The sequence below is a fragment of the Hyposmocoma kahamanoa genome, unplaced genomic scaffold, assembly GCF_003589595.1.
Source record: "Hyposmocoma kahamanoa isolate Upper Pololo Valley unplaced genomic scaffold, ASM358959v1 79, whole genome shotgun sequence".
Lineage (NCBI taxonomy): Eukaryota > Metazoa > Arthropoda > Insecta > Lepidoptera > Cosmopterigidae > Hyposmocoma > Hyposmocoma kahamanoa.
Genome location: NW_020653993.1, coordinates 9,476,888 through 9,503,936, shown reverse-complemented (window position 1 = coordinate 9,503,936; position 27,049 = coordinate 9,476,888). Strand labels below are relative to the sequence as shown.

General features: G+C 36.6%; 1 protein-coding gene across 2 annotated transcripts in view; it reads right to left on the bottom strand.

Annotated features, from left to right (window-relative positions):
- The window catches only part of LOC113233614 (CCAAT/enhancer-binding protein zeta), a 34,270-nt gene extending 10,262 nt beyond the window's left edge, over positions 1-24,008 (bottom strand). Inside the window, exons 1-15 of one of the 2 annotated variants that reach the window (XM_026468767.1) lie at positions 23,903-24,008; positions 22,850-22,961; positions 21,828-21,928; positions 19,258-19,345; positions 15,292-15,465; positions 13,756-13,865; positions 12,875-13,020; positions 11,829-11,964; positions 11,131-11,336; positions 10,470-10,740; positions 8,999-9,158; positions 6,645-6,835; positions 5,197-5,332; positions 2,061-2,240; positions 805-889 (exon numbers count right to left, since the gene is read on the bottom strand). In XM_026468767.1, the coding sequence (XP_026324552.1) occupies positions 805-889; positions 2,061-2,240; positions 5,197-5,332; positions 6,645-6,835; positions 8,999-9,158; positions 10,470-10,740; positions 11,131-11,336; positions 11,829-11,964; positions 12,875-13,020; positions 13,756-13,865; positions 15,292-15,465; positions 19,258-19,345; positions 21,828-21,928; positions 22,850-22,961 (2,096 nt within the window). In that variant the 5' untranslated portion in view covers positions 23,903-24,008. The remainder of the gene's footprint in view (positions 1-804; positions 890-2,060; positions 2,241-5,196; positions 5,333-6,644; positions 6,836-8,998; positions 9,159-10,469; positions 10,741-11,130; positions 11,337-11,828; positions 11,965-12,874; positions 13,021-13,755; positions 13,866-15,291; positions 15,466-19,257; positions 19,346-21,827; positions 21,929-22,849; positions 22,962-23,902) is intronic. The other variant, XM_026468768.1, reaches the window with a different exon arrangement.
- Between the last annotated feature and the right edge of the window lie 3,041 nt (positions 24,009-27,049).

Here is a 27,049-nt window from a genome sequence, read left to right as displayed (position 1 = left end):
TTTTTTTTCTATGCATCTAATTACGCCGTCTCTTCGTATTTCGACGTACCGATTTAAATTAATATTCGTATCGATTATGTTGTTTTAATGAGTAATTAGACTATTTACTATTCTACTGGCAAGTAAAATCAACTCTTGTATAATTTCATCAAATAACCTATTTATTATCATTTCGACAAGTTACTTAATAAGTTTTGTTCACTTTGAGATGCTCTTCTTTTATTTAGTACATTGTCAGTTTGGTATTACTACTATGAAGTCAATATTATCCATTGTCCTTGTTTAATCTAGATAATATGTTCCTACCAGTATAAATACAGCACAACAATAGGACTGAAAGTAAGAAGAAATTAAGAACAATGTTTTATACCAACAACTTTGCCAACTTAGTCCGTGTAAACATTATGTTCTTATTAATTTAATATGTAAATAAATTATGTTACGAGTAGATAATGCCACTATATCTTTATTATAATCTTTAAAGGAATAATTCAAAATACAATCTATTTTTATAATTAATTAATTCCATTTTATCGATAAACGTAATACAAAATTTACACTGTCGCATCCCTATGACCTTCATTGCGCCAATCAGTTGACAGAATGAATTCCGTGCAAAATTCAAATATTAGGCGTCTATTGGCTGTGTCGTCGATTGGTTACCCGAAACGTGATAGTGAGATGCCTTGCCACGCGAAATCGCATCGCAGCGATTCGCGTCGCGCCGATTCGCAATTTCGTGCTTCGACACTTAAACTTAGGAAATTATAGTTTTGATATTAAGAAATCGGTAAATAAACTTACTCGTAAAGGAATTTCTCGTCGACGGGTATTTTCGAAGCGTCCTCATTTAAATACGATGCTGAATTAACAGGAATACTTTTGAGACCTGAAATTGAACAGACATACCTAAGTACGGATGCACAGATAGCTATGGACCGTGACATGCTTACAGACTGTGTTCCCATTGAACAATGGACAGTGTCAAGTATGAAGCTTCATTAACATCATGCATCTTTTAATTTGATCGAGTATTATTTATTTTAGGGACGGATGTCGGACAGAGAAAGGGAGTACACCCCCAGACTAACACAGGACTGTGGGGAGTGGCACAAAAACTTGAGAGGTCTGTACCCGGCAATGGGCGAAGTCAGGCTGTTTATGATGATAAAGTACGGATAAGAAATAAGGTAAAGTTACAGAGATGCGCCGAGTGCAAGTTTTACCGAGTAACCGAGTACCGAATATTACTCGATCTAACATTTGTCGAGCCGAGAATTCGGCCGAGTTACTCGGTTCATTACAACCGGAACGTGATAATCTTAAAAGTCCCATTGTTCTGGAATCAGACAGATATGTCAATGAAAATTTATTGTCGCGTGAGCAGAGTCCTTTCCAATGAATGCCAGGGCATAAAACAAGATGTTCAAAACTATCACAGTCAGCACGAGAGTTTATACGTGCACCTGCAAGCACTGTATGTAGAGAGCGGTTATTTTCCGAAGCGGGTAACGTGTATGAAGAAAAAAGGAACAGACTAGCTATTACCTGAACGCGCAGAAAGACTTGTATTTCTACATCATAACCTGCCTTTGTTAAATTTTAAATATTAATAATGTAAACTATCTTTTTAAATTACTAGAAATTGTTACAATTGTACAGAATTTCTAGTAATAAATCTCTTTTGATTATATTGTTGGTTTTACTTTATTATGTCTATAGCTGTAACGTTTTATTTTAACCGAGTACTCTTCTCAGTACCATTCCGAGTTCCGAGTACGTGTAGTAAAAAAACAGCCGAGTACACGAGTAGCAAACGAGTACTCGGCGCATCTCTATAAACTTATATAAACATAAGTTGACAAGTCTTATGTGCCTGTAATTTCACCAGCACGCTTACCCTTCCAAACCGCAGCGCAGTAATGCTAACATTACTGCTATTTTTTTTGGTCAAATTTCATTTGGTCGATTAGTAACAAAAATGAACTGAGAAACGCACATTGTGCAAGTGCATCGAACCGATCACTAGAAAAATGCTGTAGAAAAACAAGGTAACAAACCTTTGGCTGCGTAGTTCTTTCTAACAGCAAATTTGGGGTGTGAGCCTTTGACCTTTTTAAGGTCTCCATCATTCTGCGATGCCTCGGTGCGTTTTTTCGGGTTTTTGAATACAAAACGATCGAGGAAACGGATACCGGCGAAGTCCTTCAGGGGATCACCACTGTATTGAATGATTTGCTCTGGAAATGATAATAGCAATTATTAAAAAAAACCCACCTCAAAAGCTGAGGTGCCGGGTTCGATTACCCGGCCGGGTCAATGTAGAAAAAAACTAATTTTTCTATATTGTCTCGAGTTTAACTGTTTATGGTACCGTCGTTGTTCCCGATTTCCATAACACAAGTGCTTTAGTGACGTACTTTGGGATCAAAGCAACTTATCGTCGCTTTAGAGTGAAAATCTCGGATACGTGTTTTCACATAGTTCGTTGTAACTGATTTTTATTGAAGAAAATTATAAACTTCTTGCTCAAATATGGGGTGATAAAAAATCACTAGCCATTTTTTTTCCTGTGCATAAGATTCAGTAATAGAAATCCCCATTTTTATGTTAATATTTCCCAATAATTTCTGACGCGTGGTTACCTCAAAATAGTAAATAAAATTGAGTAATCGGCGCCGAGTTGTGTAAACAACTCGTAGAACATCGCGTTAGCTTAATATTATGTTGTCTATCAAATACATGAACTCGCGCGCTGACTCCGCCCACTGCGCCACACCGTTCTTGTTGCTATAGCAACGGCGTCTGCTAATCATCGGGTGTCAATACTGTTCGTAATTTTTCGGAAAACTTTGAAACGTCATAACTTATTTATGTATTATTTGAAAAAAAAAACCGAACATATATTTTTTATTTCCATTATAAAGTATGCTCCTTTAAAATGGTCAGTGGTTTTTTATCACACTGTATATTATTACAGTAACATAGTATCTGAAAGAGGTATAATTTTTAAAATGCTACCTAAATACAACCTTTATTGCGTTTACTACATTAACATGTTTTGCAGTGTACCACATTTTTATCTACGTCCTAAAAAATGACATACAAATCAAATACATCTACACTGCCGTGATCAGTAACAAAAGACCGACCAGTCACTATTTTTTTTTAACCGACCTCAAAAAAGGAAGGAGGTTCTTAATTCGACTGTATGTTTTTTTTATATGATGTTACGCTATACAATATACAAGAGTTATCCTTTTGCAACGCACATTGCGTAAACAATAAATTGAATTATATTACATTACGTTTGAAGTATAACTGGCTCTGACAAATATATTTGTTTATATTTTTAGAAATGATACTTAATTCTTTAAATTAAAGTTAATTAATTCGAACCATATGGGTAACGTTAACGTCAAGCCAAAGTTCTTTGTACATTTTGTAAAAATAATTAAAGATGCAAGTTCTTCGTCCGCCTACACCAATGACAGTAACCAAGTGTACCAATAATTTAAAAAGCAGAACTGCCTACAACACAGGATATAATGTTGAAACATAATACTTAAGACATTAAACTATATTTTCGGATCTAAACAGCGTAAATTTGTTTTTGAAACAAACCAACACTTTGGGCCCTTTACAGATCGCATGATCACGGCTGGCCTGTAAAGAACCCGAAACTTTGGATTGTTTGAAAAAATAAATATACGTATAGATCCTTTTCCTATGTATAACAATCACGAAAACCTAAGAACTCGATACTTTTCCCTAACTTAAAAAGTCAAAGTTTCTGACGTCGCAACCAACCGCCAAAATCTTCACCACATTTATCGCCATGCAATCCCATTAAGCCGTTCAGAAAAAGCAACCGCGTCGAACGCTCGCTCGGCGCGAAACTTATTTATTAAAATGTGCATGTAAGACACAACGCTTTTTGAGGCTGCATCTAGCCGACTCTAGAATAACAATTTTGTTATAAAAAGAGGGAATGTTCCCCCACCACTGATTTGAACCATTAATTCTAATAAATAATAAATTTATTATAAGAAGAGTAGGTATTATTAGATAAAATTTAACATGAACACTTCAAATGGATCGTATTTTTATTGTTAAAAAGAAAAACACACTTTCTAATAAAATAATTAAAAAATTAAAAAAATAAAATAAAAGGATAACGCTTGTACTTTAAATATGTGTTAAATATTTTATTAATTTATTTTCACACTACACACCCTTATGCCTGTATGTATATATTGCAAAGATTATGTATTTATTCGATATAAGAGTACACACTGCAATAACGCTATACTAACGCTATACGCACTCATGATTAAGTATTCACGTAGTTTATTTTATTTTATTATCTGTTCCGGGACGCATACGTCCGTCACTCTCACTCACTCGGCTAGGGCCCATTGAAAACCAGCGTCACAACCTAGCCTTGGTTGTGACTTTAACAGAATGGGATCCTTTTGTACACGCCACAGCCGCACACATGTCAGTATAGTATTATGCAACTTGTTGTTGAAATGTTTTTACGCTGTTCTTTGTGTTATTTATGTTTTAGTTGTATTAGTCTTTGTTTTTGTGTTTTTTTTTACAATGTGGCGTTACAATAAATGGTTTCTATTTCTATTTCTATAACTCTTGTGATATATACTAACACGCGAATACGCTAACATTTGTGAACCGATTTTGATGATTCTTTTTTTGTTGGAAAGAGGGTACCTCCGAAATGGTCCCATTTAAATTTGACGAAAATATTCCACCTCTAAGGGTTGCAAACTAGGGCATGAATGACTTGTGAGGTCAGTTTTTTAGTACTTTGTACTGAGACTATAATTTCCTAGGTGGATGGTGGAAAGTTACCGCAAGAGAAAAGTAGATATTTTTTAATTTCATTCCTTTAAAAATTATTTTCTCGGTTTTGAGTTTTTGTCACAAGCGCCCATTGAACTAGCGGCAGCAGTATACTATAGGCCAAATTCCGTTTGATAAATAATATCCAGTCAAGATTATTATTATCTTCGTAAAGTAATGTAAGATTAGTTCACAAGTGTGTGCATATGGTGACAACGGTTTTGATACTAATACCGCTTGATACCATTCTCACTACCTAGTGAAATTTTAATAAAAAGTGACATTCCATGGGAATACCCAACAATGAATGATTATTAATTATATTGTACGTACCATTGAGAAGTTTATCAGCAAAGAGCTTAACAGTGGGGTGGAAGTGATGAGCGAGCGGCAGCAGCTCCACGTAAGCTGAACAAAATGCTCCAGCCCAGCGAGGGTTGCGGGCAAGGGGGTTGTACGAGGTGATTACCTGGAAATATTTGATGTCAAATTGAAAACGATTTTATTTCAAAGGTCAAGAGGTGGTCGACTAGCCTTCATCTACCTTGAATATTTTTCAAAAATCTCTCACTAGATGTCATTAGCGGCGACGAATGCCGAAAGCTCGATAACTTGACCTGAGGCTGAGTTGGTAAAAGCAATGCTACGGTGCAGCATGGTCGTGTGTTCAAGTCCCACCGGATCGAAGAAATTTTTCCATGTGTTCGATCTTTATATTATATATAACAAAACTAGTGGAGTTATTTAGCAAAAAATCTCAATAATGCCTCATTTTTTTAATTAAGTGCACATTTCAATCCCATCTCACCTGATGGTAAGTGACGATGAAGTCGGCGACGGAGCGTGAACACCTAAATAATGCCTATTCATTCTCGCTTTGAAAAGGCCAAAGTTATACCGTTCAGCGAACACGTCTGCAGGCAGGGAATTTCACTCCACAGCCGTTTGCAATATAAAAATGGAAGCGAAAGGTTTCGGGCGAATCCTTGGAATATTCACAACATAGTGGTGGAACCCCAGACTACGTCTAGCCGATGATGACGTGTAAATCGTGCAATTCCCCGCACACTCTGATAATATCCTGAACAAAATCGATAAGCAGGCTACTTCAAAGCTCTGCAACTTCGCCTCTACTAATTCCGAGTCACCTATAAGCCACTTGGAACGCTTTTCATTTGAAGCCAAGGTGGCCAGTGGGTGTTTATCAGAACCATCCCATAGGTGGCAGCAGTAATCCATAAACGACCGGACTTGTGCTTTGTACAGCCGACTCTGCCTCTCGATTCAATTATAAATATTCTTGTAATGTTGGGGTGTCCACGTGGGGAACACCAAGTGTTGTTAAACGGTGATACTTTAGACAGATTTTGATTAGACGGTCCAGAGCGCAAAAAGCATAACAGGATTTACTTTAAAAGGCACCCCTTCCAACAATCGAATAATGTTGACATGACAAGGGAATTTATAGTATTACCATGTAGAATATTATATTATCTTAGTAGCAGTAGAGCTCGTCCAGGGAAGTACTGCCGCCTTACCGCCAAACAATAACGTGAACATTATTGCGTTCCGATTTTGATGGGTAATGGTGCTGGTGAAATTACAGGTACATATGGGACTTGTCAGCTTATGTCTCAGGGTGTCAGGCACAGCGGCAGGGCCCTTCAGATCTTTGCGGTTTAAAGCTCTGAGTGACACTGCAAGACGTGTCGCTTACCACCAAACGCATGGGACTTGTTCGTCCCATCACTTGATACCATAAAAACATAAAATACACTTACCCTTTCCATGTTTATAGTCTTCTTGAGCTGTATCTTGGTCTCCAGATCTTTTTCAGGCTCCTGGGACTCTTCACTTTTAACCTTTGCATGGAACCAGCTTGAGCCAGCTTGAGGTGCAGATTTGCGCTTTGCAGGCTTAATATTCCCCTCGTCATCGATATTTAGATCTATGTAGGTTTCCTCTTCATCGTCTGGGTGAAATAAATAACATTTAAGGGATAATGAAAAGATTTCCGCTCCCCATGTGTAAAAAAATATCGATAATAATAAACATACATGCATGTCGTCACGCCTGTCTCCTAATAGGGTAGGCAGTGATCAAGGACCTCCACTTGGTACATCCCTGATAAACCTTCTTCGCCTCCACTCTCATCAGTCTTTTTATACATGCCATTCTTGGCACTTTTCACCCGGCTTTTTTTAAATACATCCCCAATCTGCGACCGTAGCATGCCATGCAATGTGCGATAGACCCTTGATAAATCTCCCCGTGACATATTTTTTTCAGTTATTAAAGCTATGTTGCCATTATTAAATTTTTTTTTTATTGCGAATACTGAATCGATAAGACACCGCACTAGAGTCGAAAGAACGATATCGTTTATTTGGTAAGGAACTATTGTTTTCCATGTTGGAGAACAAGAATAACGATATTGCTATCTTTGTCGTTTAGTGATAGCCGCCAAAACGATGAATCAAAAAATGCAGGGCTTTTGTAGTTTCCGTTTTCACATATTTTACATTATTTATTATTTACGTATTTCTGCCACCGTACGGTTACCATGTCGGACTGCCACGCAGAGGTCCCAGGTTCGATTCCCGGGCCGGGAGAAATATTTGTATAGCCTACATTTATTTATCTCGTGAGTTTGGGTGTAATTTGTGGTTGTCTATGTGTGTGTCCATGGCACCCGCGACACAGTTTCCCTAGTGCGGGGGTATGTTGAGTGTGTGCGTTATTATTATTATTTCTAATTACTCTCATGTATTAAAAATGCTCTTCTCACCTTTTTCCAATAATTTATATATATATCAATTTGTTTGTTTTTATTTTTTCTGTTTATCTCGTTTGTCGCGCTCAATTTTTACGTTGATAAAATTACTATGTAGAACTGTCAAAATGTTTTAAAATGAGCTGTGACCTTGCCATGTTTGGCACTGCGATATTCTTATGCAGCCATTGGTCGCATTATTAGTACCGTAACGTCAAAATATGACGTCACAGTGCTCGCCATGTAAGCTATTGTGATAAAATTGTAAAATGTTTATTTATCACTCAAAAATTTGACAGCTAAAAGTGGATATAATATCTTTATCGAGGCTCCCGTAGCGTGCCTACGGGGGCAGATCGAGATGTGTACGCCGAGGTTTCTCCTCACGCTTCCATCCACATTCATTTTATAAATTTGTGCCGTCAATCTACCAACATTCATTCTTTCTACATGACATAACGAACAAAGCATCCCCCTCTCTATCCTGGTGTCTACATCATCTTTCATACCACAACGCATTCTTACTACACAGTTTGACGTTCTATCTATCTAATACTATTGTAATTTTTAATAAAAATAAAAATTTTATAACTCAAAATTCTTTTAATCTATGGGAGCGGCGAGAATTTAAGATAACCAAAATAATAATAACAATCATAGTACCTAACCACTCTAATTTCTCACCCGGTTTTTGACGCTTTGGCTGGGTAGCTGGGGGTCCTACAGTATCAGGTAGTGATACAGAGAAGTTTTCGAAGGATCCGGATTGTCCTGTTATTCACTGTATTCAATCGAACACAATCTTTCTATATTAATTTAATATACCTCGATTCGTTTTAGGAGGTCAATAATGTTGGACAGTAGAAAAAAAAGGCGGCCATGTCGAAAACTGGCGGAATAAAAATTCGTATAGTAGGTCCTCATACACGGCCGGATGCCAAATTTCAGCCGGAACGGGTTAAATTTTAGATCGGCTGCCGTTTTGAAACATATATTAAAATATATTGTCTACCAGAGTAAGGGAATTCACTCCGGGGCTCTACTCAGAATATCCAGACTAGGACCAATTTAGAAAAGTTCGTTTCCCAAGTTTACACATTAGATAATCATCCGACCCATTATACGTCCCACTGGTGGGCACGGGTTTCTTCCAAGGAAAAAGGTTTACTTTCATCGTTAGAAAGATGCTAATAAATCAATAAGTAAAGTAACTTAGAAATTAAAGTCATAGGTACTTGCTGAAACGGGGAATCGAACCGCTGACTTTTCAATTGGGAAGCAATCACTCTCCCATTTGTCTACCACCGCTAATTGGGATATCAATGTATGTCTATTTTTCAATGCTAAAGTAGCAATACTCACCAATAAGTAAATCTTTCTTATCACCACGCAACAAGTCAATCTTTTTCTGTTCTCTTCTATCTTCCTGCTTTTCTACTACTTCTACAGAATCCACAGTCTCGTTCGGTTCATCCTCTTCAGAGTGATTTTCGTTTTCTTGCTTAGGTTCTTCCTTTACTTCCTGAATTCATAAAAAAGATTTTAAAAAATGTAATACACGCATATGCATGCATAAAAGCAAAATAGAACATATATATAACCGTAGCGCCATCTATGAGAAATCTATGAAAGTATTTCGTCACCCAGTTAGGTAACTTTACAGCTATCAGCTAGCTAGAGAAGGCGCAATTAATTATAATTAAATTTTGTATTGAATTGATATTCAATTACTTTTTGTGAAATTACTCCACTAGTTTGTTATAATTATATATTTTTTTAGAGCATATATATACTTTTTATCATACCAAGGGACGTGACGAACAAGTCGTGCGCCTGATGGTAAGCAACACGCCTGACCATAACAGTTGCAGTACCACTCTGCGCGGTGTTCCATACACTTATAAATGACAGTACGATAACTGTGTGAGTTCTGATTTGTTACTAACTATGATACCTTTGATAGGTGTAAAATGAGTACACTGCGCGATGGCTGATTGTGATGAATTGTAACTAAATGTCGCATGAATACTTAAAATGCTGCATAAATACAATGTACGATATTGCACCAAGATCTGAAGGCATTGCCACTGCGTCCGTCACCCTGGGACATAAGTTGACAAGTTCCATGTGCCTATGATTTCACTAGCACGCATACCCTTCAAAATCGGAACGCAGTCAAGCTCACGTTACTGCTTGGCGGCAGAAATACGTAAGGTGGCAGTACTTCCCTGGACGAACCTTTTGCAATTTGTGAAAGAGCGCAAAAAGCATCAAAAGGATTTATTTTAAACGGCACCCTTCCAACAATCCAACAATGTTGACATGACAAGGGAATTTATAGTATTACCATGCAGAATATTATAATATCTTAGCAGCAGTAGAGCTCGTACAGGGAAGTACTGCCACTTCACCTATTTCTGCCGCCAAGCAGTAATGTTAGCATTACTGCGTTCCGGTTTAGAAGGGTAAGAGTGCTGGTGAGATTGCAGGCATATGTGTCTTGTCAACTTATGTCTCAGGGTGATGTACGCAGCGGCAGTGCCCCTCAGATCTTTGAGATTTAGAGGTCTGGGTGGCGCTGCAATTGCAGCATTGCCTGTCTATAGGGACAGGTGTGTCCTGGGCTCAGGGGTATCCATAAAGATTTCACCCCCGTCAAAAAAAAAAAAACAAATGTGTCGCTTAGCGCCAACCACATGACTTGTTCGTCCTACCTCTTGGTATATTAAAAAAAATACGCCTGGGATCTTCTTAAACCAGCGCCGACAGCGTAAATCGTAGGACCATCGAGATCATCAAATATACTCAATCATGATTGATGCAATATTTATACCTCTTTAATCTCCTGTTTAGTCCAAACTAATCTAACAGCATCCTTCTTCGCAGAATCCTTCAACACTTGAGATATAAGAAACATCACTCCACATATTTGTGCCGGTTGCATATAGCAACAAAGTTGCAATAACCGCTTGACAAAAGCAGCAACACGTTCCGGACTCTTGTCGGCTCGGAGAGACTTGTAGATCAACGAGAATAATAGGGCTGAATGGGTGGTGTTGAATATTTCCGAATTTATCAATTTCCGATACAGGGCTGTGTAGTATCTGTAAATTTAACAAATCAATGGTACCTATTATAAAAAAAATGGCGACATGTCATAGGCACTATTTGCGATCGGCGAATGCCCCTTAAGGTAAAGGAGAAAATATGCAAGACGTGATTAGACCTGGTGGATACTATATGGATAACGAGATAAGATAAGGAATGAGTACATCAGGGGAAGTTTGAAAGTGGCGTCAGTAACATGTCATCATATTTTATAAAATGCTATCTTAAACATTTTTTTACATTGGTATTGCTGATAAACATTCACAAACTTGCCGCCACAGAGGTCCGAACCGTTTCGTCGACCTTTCAATAACTGTGAACCAACCGTACTCCAACTAAGCTACCATCTCTTAATAATAGAATTGACAAGTGAAAAAAAAAACTACCTGTCCGAGGTACCCTCAGAAGCGCCACTAATCTGAAAGAGTAGCGCAAGCGCGTGTATGGCAACATTCAATGGCGCAAGATGGACCAATCGGTGAACAGACGCCACGTGATTGGCCGCCTCGGTCAGTCGCTCGCGGTCTGCGAACGGGTAAGCACGTTTCACGCCCGTGAGGATTGCTGACATTAATCTTGAATCGATATCGCCCTGAGGAAAAAATGTTTTGATTGTCATTGCATAAATATGTGGCTCTAGTGAAAAGGGGTACTATTAAAAAAAGCTACCCTTTTAGCGAAAAACAGTTAAAACTTAATACGATATTAAGCGTGTGTGCGTTATTATTATATTTAGAATGATCTGTTTTGTATCATATCGTTTATTTATATTATCATTCTAATGTAGGGATTATATTGTTTTTTCTTTTTACCTATAAAGAAAATAAGGATTATAATTATAAAGATCAATTGAATAATTAATTTTCATATGAATCTGTATAGCTTGCTGTGTTAGCCAATAAGTATGGTGTCTCCATTCTTCTAAATCTACCTTTATACTGTGTAAAGAATTGTACATTTGCTATTGCTGTATATGCATCAATGTTGGCTTTCCTATATAATAAATAAATACGAATAAGTTCGGGCGTTGATTTCATGGGCAACCTATATAAGTACCTAGATGTAATATAGTTGGATCACTGACCTTTTTAATTGAAGCCTTGAAGAATGAAAAGTAAATACGTATAAGGTTCTCAGCAATAGCGGAGTCGTCTTTGCCTAAGAAGAACTGATTCAGGAAGCAAATACCGTAGTACTGCGCTCGGGCGGAAATATTCGATCTATAAAAACATATTAACTTTCATTAAGCATAGACCTCTCCCATATTGAAGATTTGCTCGTGACTAGGGATCAAGTTACTTTGGTCCTGTCTATCATTATTAACATTCCCGTTATTAATTCAAAATTACTCTACTGACGTTATATTACAATTATGACAATATTCTATGCTATGTTATATTTGTATTATATATGTTATGCTATATAGCTATGTTGGTATGTTCGCCATCGAGGGAATAATCACTTTCCGCGCTGCACGGACAAGTATCCGGCTATATAGATTTTAAGACTTTCGTGGTTATTCACTAAATGATTATCACTAGTATCAGGTTTCTTACCACCTCGAGTTCAGTTTCGCGTGTGGATACAATGTGTGGTTTGTGTGAAAAAAGTGAGTGACACTGGTAACGCCACAACAAATCGCGATGAAGGTAGTGGTCGACAGCGCAAGAGGGTAGACAGATATGTCTGCTCTTAAAGCTGTCATATGCCGCCGTCCAGTCAACCCGTGACAATGGAGCGTGCAACCGTTCCGAAATATCGGGAAAATAAAAAGAAGTCATACCGTGGTAAGAAACCTGATACTAGTGATAATCATTTAGGTATCCGGCTTCTTGTAAAAAATACAGTACTCGCAGTAAATTATCTGTCGCGTCTGTGGCTTTAGCGGCTTTCCTCCCATTGTATAATAAAAAAATAAATGTAATAGCAACTCACAACTAAGTCGACTGAAAGCGTCCGGTCTGTACCAAAGACTCGATCGCGCTTTGTACGTATCATAGAAATAACACAACATCGTGTGTTATTTCTATGATACGTCAACACCTATAATTTAGATAAAATTTACTTTTTAGTCCCAGCTTAAGCTGATTTTTCAGACAATAAACACCAGAAATAATAAACAAGTCTTACCGGAATAACATTTTTTCAATCTCGCTAAGAACAACAGCTTTCATATTAGGATGGTTGTAGAGAAGCTGGCAGAGGTGGTAAATCACTTTGGAAGCCACGCCGGCGCTTGGGTCGCCAAGTTTGTTTATTATGTTTGTTAATAACATCTGGAAGTAAGTTACACCGTTATTAAGATAGCTGTAAAGGCGTTTAGAAGTCACTGAAACAAACGTCGAGTATAAAACCAGAAATAGACACGAAATGTAATTTTAATTTGTTTGAAAACTATTCTGCCAAATCATTACGGTGACAACTGCGCTCTGATTGGCCGACCCGAATTCGAAACAATTGACGGGAGTCGTTAATAGTTTCACTTCAATTCGACCAGTTTAACTTGAGTTTTGCTATAATGGACAAAAAATTACATGTTAAATACAATACAGAGAGGGATGACACTTATTTCGTTTCTTTTTCTGGTTATATACTCGAGGATACAGGGTTATTTCTGAAACACTAACAACCTCGCATGACTATGTTACTAATATCATAAACAATAACTTTTGTATCATAACTTTTTACAAAACAATAAATTTACCAAAAATAAACTTTTTGTTGTACTGGTTTGTTAGTAAGTTTAAACGTGCAAGCGTCTTCCCCGATGACCCCACACTCGCTCCTGCGTTTTGCATCGGACTGGTATTTACGCTTTCTTTTGCAACCGCACATAGTTATCACCCTTCAGACCGATTTTTTTTAATATTTAAAGTTTTGTAAGAAAGTAAAATTTGATGAAATATTAAAAGTTATGGAACAAAAGTAGTTGTTTCTGATGTTAGTAATACAACCCAGCTAGGTTGTTACCATTTTACAAAGAACCTTGGTCTTTATTTCTATTTTAATACCTTTTCCCTCTCTGGATGGTGCATAAGAAGATAGGACATGGCGCTAACAGCTTTTTCCTTGTTGGCTTCCACTGAGTCATGTGCGAACTTGTTCAAGGCTTCCACGTACGCTAAAATGACAAGTGTGAATAATTATTTCATAAATTTGCGCTTATGATTTTATTTTCTTTTCTGTTGTAAGTGTACAGACTTTACACAGACTCATAAGGACGAAGCAAATCCAAAGTTAGCAGCAGTGGAGCTCCATGTGAAAAAGTTTGTCCAGGGAAGTACTCCTATCTTACCTGTGTCTGTCGCCAAGCAGTAAATTGGGTACGGAGAGTGTGCGAGGGAATTGCAGTGGCAGTGCCCCTTCAGAACTTTGCGATTTAAAGCGGCATTGCAACTGTTATGGACAGGTGTGTCGTTTACCACCAGGCGCACGACTTGTTTGTACCGTTGTTAGACAATTTCCTGTGTCTGTATAATCCACCAGAGAAGGGTGGACATGTTTCAAACGGTAAATAAGCATTCTTTCTGCTGATATTTTTATTCCACTTAATATTGGTTCATTAAACATATTCCTTTATTGCTTGTGTCGGTATACAGACAGTGTTCCCAATGTCCAGATTCGAAGTCAAACAAAGGTAAAGGACGTAGGGAACCGCATCACGAACCTAAAATGGAGCTGGGCAGGGCACCTGATACGGAGACAAGATGACAGATGGAGTAAGGCGATAACTGAGTGACGTCAAAGGACTGGATATAGGAATGTCGGGCGTCCAGTGGCGAGATGGGCGGATGACATCGCAGGAATTGGGGGGGCGAACCTGGATGAGATTAGTACGGGATCGTGAGGAGAAACTTGGAGGTCTATACCCTGCTGTGGGTGAAGTCAGGCTGTACATGGATAAACAACAATGGAATTTCATTCCGTAATGTATGTGTAAAAGTGATGAAAGGTTTATTATAACAAAATTTCTATCGGCTTGCTTAAGTTCTTTATTTAGACATGATACTATTTGTTACGTGTTAAGAATACACCAAAATCCTACAAACTAGTTTATAAATAATATTGAGCTAAACAAAAGAACAATTTTTAATGGACGTGTTACACCAGCACACCAATAAAATGCCTTTTAAAAAATTCTTTTTATGTTACCAAGTGACGAAACGAACGAGTCAGGGGCCTGGTGGTAAGCGACACGCCTGTCCATAACAATTGCAGTGCCACTCGGACCTTTAAGTCACAAAGATCTGAGTGGCATTGCCACGTGCTCGTCACCCTGAGACTTAGTTCACAAGTCCATGTGCCTGCAATTTCCCCAGCACCCTTACCCTTCAAAACCGGAACGCAGTAATGCTCACATTACGGCTTGGCGGCAAAAATAGGTAAGGTGGCAGTACTTCCCTGGACGAACCCTTTCACAAGGAGCTCTACTTGTATAATGCCTAATCATAAGCTCTACAAATTTTTCACTGGACATTTTTCGGGTACTATTAGAGCTGTTAGTAGTCCTGGATGCGGATATTATGAAATTTACTTAAAACACTCACTTCCATATAGCTCCTTAAGTTGATCTTCGTAGTACCACAATTTGAGCACATTCCGCCGCGCCTGCTTATTACCAGAAGTTATATCGTCCAGATGACCAAGTGCATGCTGCTCGAATGAACGCAGTTTCGTGTCCGGAATCAGCAACTCAGAGACCAGTAGCTCAGACAGTGCATCTGTAATAACGTTACGGTTATATCCCACCTCAATGCCAAGTGTAGAGGGACGGGGATCCCCTGCCCGCATTGCACGGTCTCAACCGTTTGTGGGGGATGGGTCAAGCGAGCCGACCCCCACAAACGCTAACCTCTCTATAGCGCGAGAACCCTGGTAGAAATCGGGGTGGCCGGGGGCGTCGTAGTCGTGAATCTGCGGGATCCCACGGTGTCCACAACACATGGCTAATAGGGACATAGTTCCACGAACTAACGACCATACGTGCCGCTTTGAGTGGGACAGTACCGCTTTTAAGCTTCGTGTCCTGTTGTCCCCAAAATAAAGTAAGTAAGTAAATTCTTTATTTTAAAATACTTAAAAAGTCCCTTTGACTAAACAGGACACACGTGACAACGATGAATGAAATGAAATCTAAGAGAATGACGCGAAAGCGTAGCAGCAAGTAAGCCATATCAGCCACGCCTTGTACATAGTTGTTTTTGGCGGGAATGAATCGGTGGCGGTGCCGATCTCGGCTCGTAGAATGTATTTAAAAACTAAGCTTGACAAATTTAAAGCATTGCTCGTCTGAAAAATATATTAAACCAACCCGCTGGACTAAACATGATTAGTTCTTATTTTACTGTTTAATTTTAAATATAATATCCCTTTCAAACTGCCTCGAAAAAGCAAATACTCCCTGTTTCATGTCGCTCCTTCCCGTAATAATCTTGGCCTAAATTCCCCCATCAACAGAATGGCAAAAAACTACAACGACTTGGCGTTAAAATTTGACAGTGACATTTATTCGTGTAACCTTAATAAGTGTACAGCCGAATTAAAAAGGCTAACTTATGCTACCTGAGTCGCCACTCACATGAACATACATTTATTTGTACATAATTTACTTTAATTTATATATTTAAAATACGTATTTCCTTTAAATGCATCCATGTACCTAACTAGTTGACACGTAGTGTAACCAATAAATATATGTGACATTAATCTTAAACAGTTAAGAGGGAGCAGAGGAAAAATACCTAATCTTCGATTTGATTTTAGAGGGATATATCCACTTTAAAGTTAAAAATAAAATATTGTATGAGTAACTACACGATATATTCAAGCATAGACATTAATCAGAAACATAAAACAATAAAGTTTCCTCGATAGATAAAAATCACGAAATTCACATTTTTTTGATTTATCCTCGAAATGCTACAGGTTATTAGGACAAAAATTAGATAATTAATTATATTTATTCATGATCGACAACAGTCACTACGGAATTTTTTTTAATCCCTTTAGTTTTAGAGTTATTCCGCTAAAACGAATTTGGTACTTTTAATGCGCAAAATTCAACATCTCCTGTCGCATGTCACGCGAACTTCAGGCATATACCGGGTGGAACAGAACGACCGACAAAGCCGAAAACCGTGAAGAGTCTTAAATATGTACTTAATTGTACTGAAAGTATTTTTGCTCTAAGTGTAATAGTTTCCAAGTTATTCAATGATAAAGATTTGCTTGAAAAGTCTGTATTGTCAACCCTACATCATAAAACACAGCTGTTTGGAGGCAACTACCGGGAGGTACTCAGGGCAAAAAACTTTGAAATTTAATAGGTCGCTGACCTCCGTCGTTGATCAGCACCCCATCAGTCGCTTTCTTTGATCAATCACTTTGTTTGATCGGTCATCATGTGAATCATGATTAATTATTCGGGTATTTTATTGTATTATTTTGAGTGTAATTTACACCCCTGAATTCCGTGTTTGACGACCCAATATTTACATTTACCGAAAAAATGCACCTCTCATAGAATCTTCGGGAGACATGTTGTTTCTAAACTATGCGTTGTTATAAACTACCTACTACAACTTAAGAAAAGTAAAGTTTTCTAAATGATTCTGACAGGAGTTCAACCATGTTTTCTGCGTCATAAGATAAGACTAACTTAAATAAACATAACTAAATTAAGTAAACACGTTCTACAACATGCGTCAAATACTCAAATTACAATAGTCTCGTAACCCTTAATCCGACCCTGACGTAAAATAGTAAATTGAGGCAGCCAATCACGTCGCTTATAACCTTAGAGATTTAGAGATTTGATACCTGTTATCTGTTTTTGGCAGCATAATTGGGAGATCGTTTTTTTTGTAATAGTCTATTTTTCAATGCATTTGGAAATAGTTTTAATTTACAATACAAGAATTTACTAACTTTAAAACGAAGAGTTCATTTTAATGAGATCAACATTTAAAACGAAAATTTCTGTTAACTGTAGTTGAAATTTTAATAAATGTAATGTGAAAATAAATAAATCGGTGCTTGGAGATCTGCAGACCACCTCCACGGTTCGTTTTCTTATTTTTGAGTATCGATTATCACCATGTTAAATTTGATTATTTATTACAATTCATTAAACGACCTGCAGTTACCTTACTTTTACTGTTGAATTGCTCATGGTACTTATACCAGACAAGACGATTATTGCGAAACCTATTTCTTTATCATAATTGTCTTTTTAAAATTAACATTTAGATATTAGTTATCAATGATATCCGATGCGTACGCCGCCGCCGCGCGCATCTCTATGCAGAGTTGCCAAGTAAGCAACTTTGTCCCTTTATGTGACGATTTGACATCAAAAGCGTCTTTTATTTCTAGCGACAAAAAAAAATTTGGTATTTATTGGTGCGTATTTAATTAGGTTTAATCGTTTAAAATTTAATATTATTTTTATCTTAGTATTCAGGAGTCTTTTGCTTGTACTGTGACCATTCTGTTTAGTGATATTTGCTTTAGTCTAATTGGTAACACTTTTTCATTCATAAATTAGTTCAAAATGACTGGTTGTTTGGTAACTCGTGGTCTCATGTTTTTCTCGTGTTTACAACACAAAACAACGTTTACTTATTAATTTTTGGGTTGTGACAGCAACTTATTGGAATAGTGCTGTTTATAAGTAGTGTTTGTGTTAAGCAAGTAAAGTGTATTAGTGTGTTTGTGTGGAAAACCACATCGGCGTGTGACCGGCACACCCAGGAATGTGTCTGAAATGTCTGAATGTCTGCAAGAATAAAGGGGACGTGGACAAATCGAACATCCTTTTAATTTAAAGTAAGTTCAATGTTTTTTAATTACCTATTCAAGTGAGTACACTTATTTCTTTTGCGAGTGCCAATGACACGAACGCCGCCTGTGGGGCAGTAGATGTACTAACACGATTGATTCGCGTAGGGTTGTTGCACCGCGAAAGTTTTAAATCTGGACGAACATTTTCCAACTGCTCTGATTTTTATTTAAAGTAAATAAAACTCATGTATGTGGGGTTCTTAACGTGATATTTTCGGCTTTGTCGGTCGTTCCGTTCCACCGGGTATTTGTTTCACAAATTTGGGCGGAGCCAACGTCAAAACTTTTTTGGCATGAGAGCTCTTATTTATAATTTAGTCAATTACTTTAATTTTTTTTTAATGCTCCTATGTATATACGCACGCCGTGGCAACTTGTAAATGAAACAACACAAAAACTCGAGCTCCAATCTCTACTGTTTTGACCAATTGTTTGTGTATGTTTTGTAAGTTGTCCTAAATAAATAATAAAACCAGTCTGAAGACCAGATACATGTTAATGGCGATCATTGGATTGCACGAAAGGAACCTCGCAGCACGACGCACCATTCTTAACCTGTACGTCAGGTTACGTACGTCGTCCAAGAAAAGACAGCATTGCCGTTGTAGGACATACAATTACCTAAGCTGGTTTGCAACTTAAAAATTACAATAGAACATAAATATATTTACCAATAATGACTATTCCATCTTTTTTCTTGGCTGGTTTCACATTGTTAATTAGGTTTCTGAGAGCCGTTAAGTTGGTCAATGGATTATCCTGAAACAGAAGAAATTTAATTATTAATTTAAAAAAGCAAAATAGCATTAGGAACGGAGTTTGGATACAGCTGGCGCGTTTGCTATATAGTTTTTAAGCCGATTTAAAAAAGGAGGAGTTCTCAATTCGACTGCTTTTTTACGCGACAACCGATTAATGCGATTTGTGAGCCGATTTACGTGAAACTGTTTTTGCTTATAATTATTTAATATAGTTTCTATTACATTGTGATACAAGCTGTTTGTACCCTCAAAAATAAAATAAAATTTTGTTGGTTCTTTTTTCGTTGGAAAAAGGGTACCTCAGTAGTGGTCCCATTTAAATATCAAGAACATATTCCATCTCTAAGGGTGTCAAACTAGGGGATGAATCCAGTTTCGCGCACTTTCCGGTAACCGATTTCAATAAAACTTGGCAAAGAGATGTAGGTAATTCCGCGAACTTTTGAGGTCGGTTTTTTTAAACGTTCGATTTTTTTTTGCTTACCCTACCTTATTAATAAAAATGTTAAATAAAAATATTTATATTAATTCATTCACCTACCAACATATGGACATCGGGTTCGCGCTAAAAAGTGTCTGCACCTATATATAGGGCGTTAAAATCACATACAGAGCGTCAATCGCGCAACAGACTTCGTTTGTTCGACTGACAGCGCGGTTGTCAATCATGCAGTGCCATATAATAATAACTTGTAAAAATTACTGCTGTAAAGTGTAAAAACAGTATTTTGTATCATATTTTCACTAAACAAATATATTGTGTTATCATAGTTCTCATTTAAAAGTGTTATTTTGTACAGTTTTATAGTATTTAATTTATATATACACGAATCGTAAATATAAATTACAAAAGCACACAAAATAATCAAATAGCTAACTGTCGTTTTTCTGCACAATGCATGCGCAAAAGATGGAAAAAGACCTATTACGTCAATTTCAAGAAGTTTATATAAACTTATTGGTCATTTTCAATTGTTCGAACCACAAGCGATTAAAATATTTAGAACAAAGAAACTATAGAGTCGTTTTGATTTTAATCTTATTTTTAAAATGATTTTTTATTAAACGTTAGCATTATTGAACAAAATATTGTTGTACTCGTTTTACGGCTTGGGATTACCTTTCAGAAGTCAGAAAATACATTTGCCCGAAATAACATTAGGTCGAATTTTCATAATGTCATATGTATTTTTTTAGGAAGATTAAAAAACAAAAGTTAAGTTCTTAGGTTTTCGCGATTGTTACACATAGGAAATGAAACTATTTTTATAGACCATGGGACCAGGGCCCGAAACGTCAGTTTGTTTGAAAAAACAAATATACGCGATTTAAATCCGGAAAAATAGTTTCATTTCCTAAACAAAAGTTAATTTAGTCTTTGTAAAAAGCATCAAAATTACTCGAAAGCGTAACGGTTTTATTATAAATCGGTTTTCGAAATTACGGATATTTGAGTTTACGTTTAGTTGGAATATCGGTACATTTCTTATAGTACACGCTTATTTTCACATTTGTAGTAATATTTGTATGCATGTACCTGCCAACTCTTTATTATTTCTTTAAGTGAATTTGTACAAAATTCGACATAATATATATAAAAATTTATTAATATTTACGATAAAGGCTACTCCATTACTCTTGTGTTCAAGTAATTTTCAGTCGAAGCTAAATATGGCGCATTTTGTTAAATTTCCAGTAGAAGCTGAAAATGGTGTTTTTGGGCCATTAAATTGTTGCAAGCAAAATTAGACAGTGCTGCAATGAAATTACAATTTAAATTAAATGTTTTAGTTTTATATTTCGTTACATGTAGTCACATGTAATTGTCTGAAATTAACCTATACAAATGTAATGACATTTGTATAGGTTATTTTTTTTTTTAAATTTAACTTCGGACATTCTTTTCGTGTATTTTGTAGTGGACCCGGCGTCCATTTGTTGGCAGGACAACATATAAATGTGTTAAATTATTCTCAATATTTATTGTCACTATTTAAAGTTACACAAGTTTTAGCAGCGAGCGCCTGTGGCATGGCCAGCAGAAGCACTAGACAAAGAGAGCGAGTCTTATAGACAACACATAGTGTTGTGGTAAAATAATATGTAATCAATCCCTAGACACTTTTGATCATCAACTGTCTAAGGATATAAGTCAGGCAACCAATTTTGCTTCATTTATTTTAGCAAAATGTATTACTTTATTTATATATTAAGCAGATGTTCTTCATTTCAAAAATATTTACACGTCGGCCGGCGTCAGAACATCGTAACTGTACCTAAGAAACCTAAATTTAACAATATCCATCTGCTTCTACAAAACTTGTGTGAATGTGAAGCTTGGATTTTACTTTAACAAACAATACCGTAAGATTCTTAACACCAGCATCCTGGTGTCCCTACTCCAAGGTAAGGTATAGCTGAAAGTAGTGCTCATAGGTGTTACTACTCTATGATATACATGCATACATAACATTCTATACCTGTATCAAAATTGTGGCTGCAGCTACTCTGTCTCCGATAGCGCCTTTGTTCAGCAAAGTCTTAGCCCATTGGTGGTCTGATGAGCCACTTCTGTTTGTTTCTACAAAGAAATTATTTACAATATTACTTGAACTTTGTATAGAACAGTTGAAAGTTTTGATTAACACTTACAGTGTTAAACACTATAGAGAAGCTCTGGCACTGGAATGGCATCAGAATGCGAGGTAGGGCTCTCACGAGATGTTGAGGCTTAAATGAGCAAATGTCCAATGTCAAGCTATGACAGAGCAGAGACTGTATATTGCGTCATGAAGCAGATGAAACTTCTCTGCACTTAATTAATGTTGCCCTATAATGGGCAATATTAGTCAAGTGTGTGAGTTGCAAAGGCTCTGAATGAAGACAACCTAATAATAATACTAATATTATCAGGCATACACATGCTTTCGCCAGAGGTTAAGCCAATGGAAGTCAAGGCAATTTTATAGTTCTTTAGCTGAGTTGCTCTTGGCTTCTGAGTTGTAATTAGTCATGATTACAATAAATCAATTGGCATTTAAAGGGTTGCAGGGCAACACTGCCTCTGTACGAGCCTTCCTAATAATATTAATATGTTCCATCAACAATCCATGCATTTTTGTCAAAAGAAGTAACTGGACTTTGGATTGGCATTAGCAGATGAAGGTTGTAAAGCACACACACATTATGCTATTACTGTAATGTTGTGCCAATTGCTATTTTGCAGTTGCAGCAATGTAGTTAGTCTAAATGAAGTTTATAAGATTATGTTTTTACATTATCTTACAGCAGCATAAACATTAAATTGTAATAAACACTTAATGGGAAATTAAACTATTTTTTTTACATTTAAATCACATATATTTGTTTTATCAATGCAAAAACAAAGAGTTTTGTTTGAAATAACAAATATTCACGACAGATCTGATAAAATAGTTTCATTTCCTATGTATAACAATAGCGAGAACCTAAAAAAAGAACTCAATGCTTTGATAGTACTTACTTGTTTCATAAGCCATTGTATCTCCATGCAAAGCACTGTTTGCTTCCTTTCTAATTTCCTCTATTTGCTCTTGATTCAATATTTTTACAAATGTCCCTGGTTCTTCTGGCATCTGTGAACATATAAAAATTTAAGGGGCCTGCGAGAGTACAAAGACCACCACATGCCTTGGGTCTGGATATCTAAATAGTAAGTTGATCTGAAGTAAAGTTGAAGTTACACATGGTGACTTTTAGAAGCAATACAAACACGCTTATGTCTCCACGCCTAAGGTTCAATCATAATCATGTACACTTCTTCTAACTCCATTCTACTTCATAGGACTACTATAATTGTCCTAACAGGTCCTTGACCTCATATCGATCCTCCGGATCTGAACTAGTGGGATCCTCTGATCCCTATGATGGGCATCCACACACACCCCTACAGCCCTTCCTTATAATAATAATGAAAATTTTATTTCAGGCCATGGTCCATGTGATAATGGTGTTTGTTACAAAAGGAATCCCTAAAAACCATTATAGTACAATTGCAATGACGAAATATTGGATGTTAATTAAAATATTAAACTATGAAATTCAAAATACACAAATCACAACTGAATTTCACCAGTAACCTTAAAATTGTACAGTCTAGATGACAGGCAAATATCCTTGGGATGCCATTGCTAAACGACAACTTTTTCACCTAATGGCAAAAAAGTCATCTGTTCGTGGTTCATGGCACTGCAGTGCCATGGCAGTCTCAACAGCATCGTAAAGATGTTCTTGTACTGTATTCTTGGTGCATTGAAAGATAGAATAATATGTAGAGTTTAACATGGCTGCAGGTCACCCTTCAATGGTTATGTGCGCTGGATACTAGCCACTGGGGCCTCCTTTATCACCCTACTTATGGTGAAACTGCGAAGGGCACACAGCGTATTAACTGGTAGCACGTAGGCAAATATGCATATATAGGTTACCTCGACAAATAAATAACACCAACTTTAATACCTTTAACTTTATAAAAAACGATAGAACACGCTGTATAATTAATAAGTGGATACTTTACTTGATGATACCACTTCTTTTTCTCCTCATATTCCAATGTATCAGCGAAATGTTTTGCAATTCCATGAGTCTTCTTTTCGTCGGCGTTTTTGTCAACTTTGCCGTAATTAGTGTAAGCTTCGTCAACTAGAATGTTTTCTTCAAACCTTTTGTGCTTCATTCTCTTAATTTAAACTTTTATTTTACACACTTAAACACACTATTTTGTGTTTTATTGAATTCACAATAACAATCACACGTGAATCACACGCTTTTTTTGACATTGACAGCCCAGTTCAACTGTCAAACACAACATTTGGTTGTTTTTTTTATTAATGATTTTGGCTTGGATATAAGTTCTTTGAGCCATGTCTTCGTTTAATTATGTTTCTGTAAATATGGTCGCCACAATGAGAATAGGCAATTTGAGGCGGGCGCACGGTGATTCACGCTCCATACTAAGGCGGTCATAAATACGTAACTCCGAAATTATTATTATTTTTTTATTTTATTACGTTAAAATATGATTAGGTAAACGTAAATTAATAAAATTATACATTTTAAAAAATATTTGACAATATTTAGGTGTAAAAATGTCTCGCAGTAATTTTGTTTTTAGACGATGTATCTAAAACATTTTATACTGCGACTTTTAATGGTAAAACTGTGTAAATAATGATTATTTGTATTAACAATAACCACAAATGAATAAATTAAAACAATAAAAATACATAAAAAAGTTCATTTTACAAAATACAAACAAAACACAAATTATACCAAAATACATTAAATCTCAACAATATTAACTTTAAATACATAACAAGTCTAATACAGCTTTTGACAGTACACCTTTTTTTTAACAGGTAACTTTCGTAGACCTGTTATGAAGGGATCTGAATGAAGAAGCAGCCTATTTACTAAATCTGTGTTGGTCACAATGCGACTCATTTTACGCGTATGATTTTTTCTAAAAGACTTGATGTATTTGTTAGTCGCTTCAGCTGCTTCTTCAGACAACTCTCCGATTGACAACAAACCGTAATCTATAACATTAGCACCATGAATTAGAACTTTGTGAACGGAAGCAGGCATGTTATACCACGGATACTCGGCAACTAACTGCCGAGCCGTCTCTAAAGCGAACTCTTCGAAGTTCGTCTTATTAATATTATATCCCGAATTTAAACATTGAAGGATGATCCAGCAACGATCTAGGAGATCCTTCTTGATCCCAGTAATTTCAGCGGAAATTTCTGAATTCGAGAAAAACCGCCTGGCTGTATTACCATCGTTTGATGTTCCGCTTCCGCCACTTTTAGGCTTATCCACTATAAGCCCTAATCTTTCTCTAAATTGAGTCTGAACATATGATTTTTTTGCAGCAACAAGCATTTTGTCATTAGCGGACCTAGCTTGCCATTTCCTAACATCTAACTTGTACGCGACATGAACAAAATATTCAAAAAAACGTATTAACGCGTGAAGAGGTGATAAACCAAATTCATATTTACTCTCATCGACTTCCTTATTTAAACATTCGTCAATTTTGTTCATTTCACTGGGCAAGGCGTTACAAATAAAACATTTTGATGAAGAAACACCACTAAGTGCATTACACACTTTACCATTTACCATAGTAAGTTGCAAACAATGAGTAATGCGATATTCGCGATCTTCTTCCTTGAAAACAGTAGGCTGCAAGTTCCTTATTTTATCTTTAAAATGAGCTTCTTCCTCAACTGACACTGCAGTCGATTCCTTCAAATATCGGAGGCGTATAGGACGACAGTATCGAGTTGATGAAGGACGAGGATTTTTCCACAAAACTACTGAATTTTCTTTGTTATCTGTTGTCAAAACAAGCTGAAGTGGCACATACGAAGTAACAAACAGGCTACTGTCTTCAAGAGTGGAGTCAGAAAAACACTGTTTATATTCTGAATGCCCTGTACTGCCATCGAAACCCCATTTCCCTATCAAAGATATCTTATCTAGAGACTCATTAGGTACACTATCCAAAACATCTTTTTGAGACTTGAGAATCCGATTGGCAGTATGATCTAATAAACTTTGAAGTTCGATTTCGGCGGATGATTCTGTAACAGTAATATCTGAAGGATAACAGTGTTTTTTAGATTCCACGACACTTTGGTAAGATGGGAAAATGGTTTTTGAAAACTTATTGTCTATAAATTTCTTTACTAATATATATTGATGTCGAGTTAACTGAGCTTCAACAATGAGCGATAAAACTTCGCTAGAATCGATTTCAGGACAAGACAAGCTATCGGACGCATTGAGCAATGACTGTACAAGAGAAGGGTCTTGGTTAGACAAACTAGCCAATCTTCTCCTTTTTGTACGTTTACTGGTGTCGTCAAAGTTAATTCTCGGACGGCCATGCGATGAAGAAGTTGATGGTTTAACTTCGTCAAAGCTCTGAGATACACGTAACTCAGTTCGCTGTACATCAATATTTTCAACGACATGCAGCCAATCTGAATATTTTTCTAAGAATTTAGATCTAGTACGATTCGACTTTGCCCAGTAGTGGGAAATTCGTTTACAAATATTCTTAATTTTAAGGCTTAAAGTCTCTAAATCAATATTTTCGATGTCGTCAGAAAGGGATGATGTTTCGGTCAAAGTGCTCAGGACGTGTTGCATTTTTTCATTTGGATTACCCACTTTAGAGTGCCAAATATCAAAAATTGTCATCCTCGATACAGAACATTTGAAAAATGTACCTAAAACAATATGAAAGCTGAACTTAAAAAAAAATTAAAAATTCAATACTATGGACATGCATACTTTGACACCCCTTTAAGCCAAGAAGAGGCAGCAAGATGCAAATGAAACTTATAGCTCTTAATAAGGACATACTCCTTATTCAAAAACCATATACCTCAGGTGCAGCTCAGCGCAGCCAAAAGTTGTAGGTCTAAAGGAAATTAAGTTATGCCAAAAATTTTCACCAAAAAACTGCCTTCAATAAAAAAATTATATAAAAAAAAGTATGCATAAAAAAAATTAAAAAAAATTGATAATAAAAGTACATACCATGCTCTTGGATCTCCATGATTTCACAACACGTAAACACTTGATTTGGAATAGTGACACTCAAAAACAAAGTGATTAAGTTTCGAGTAATATAATACTGGTAGTTTCT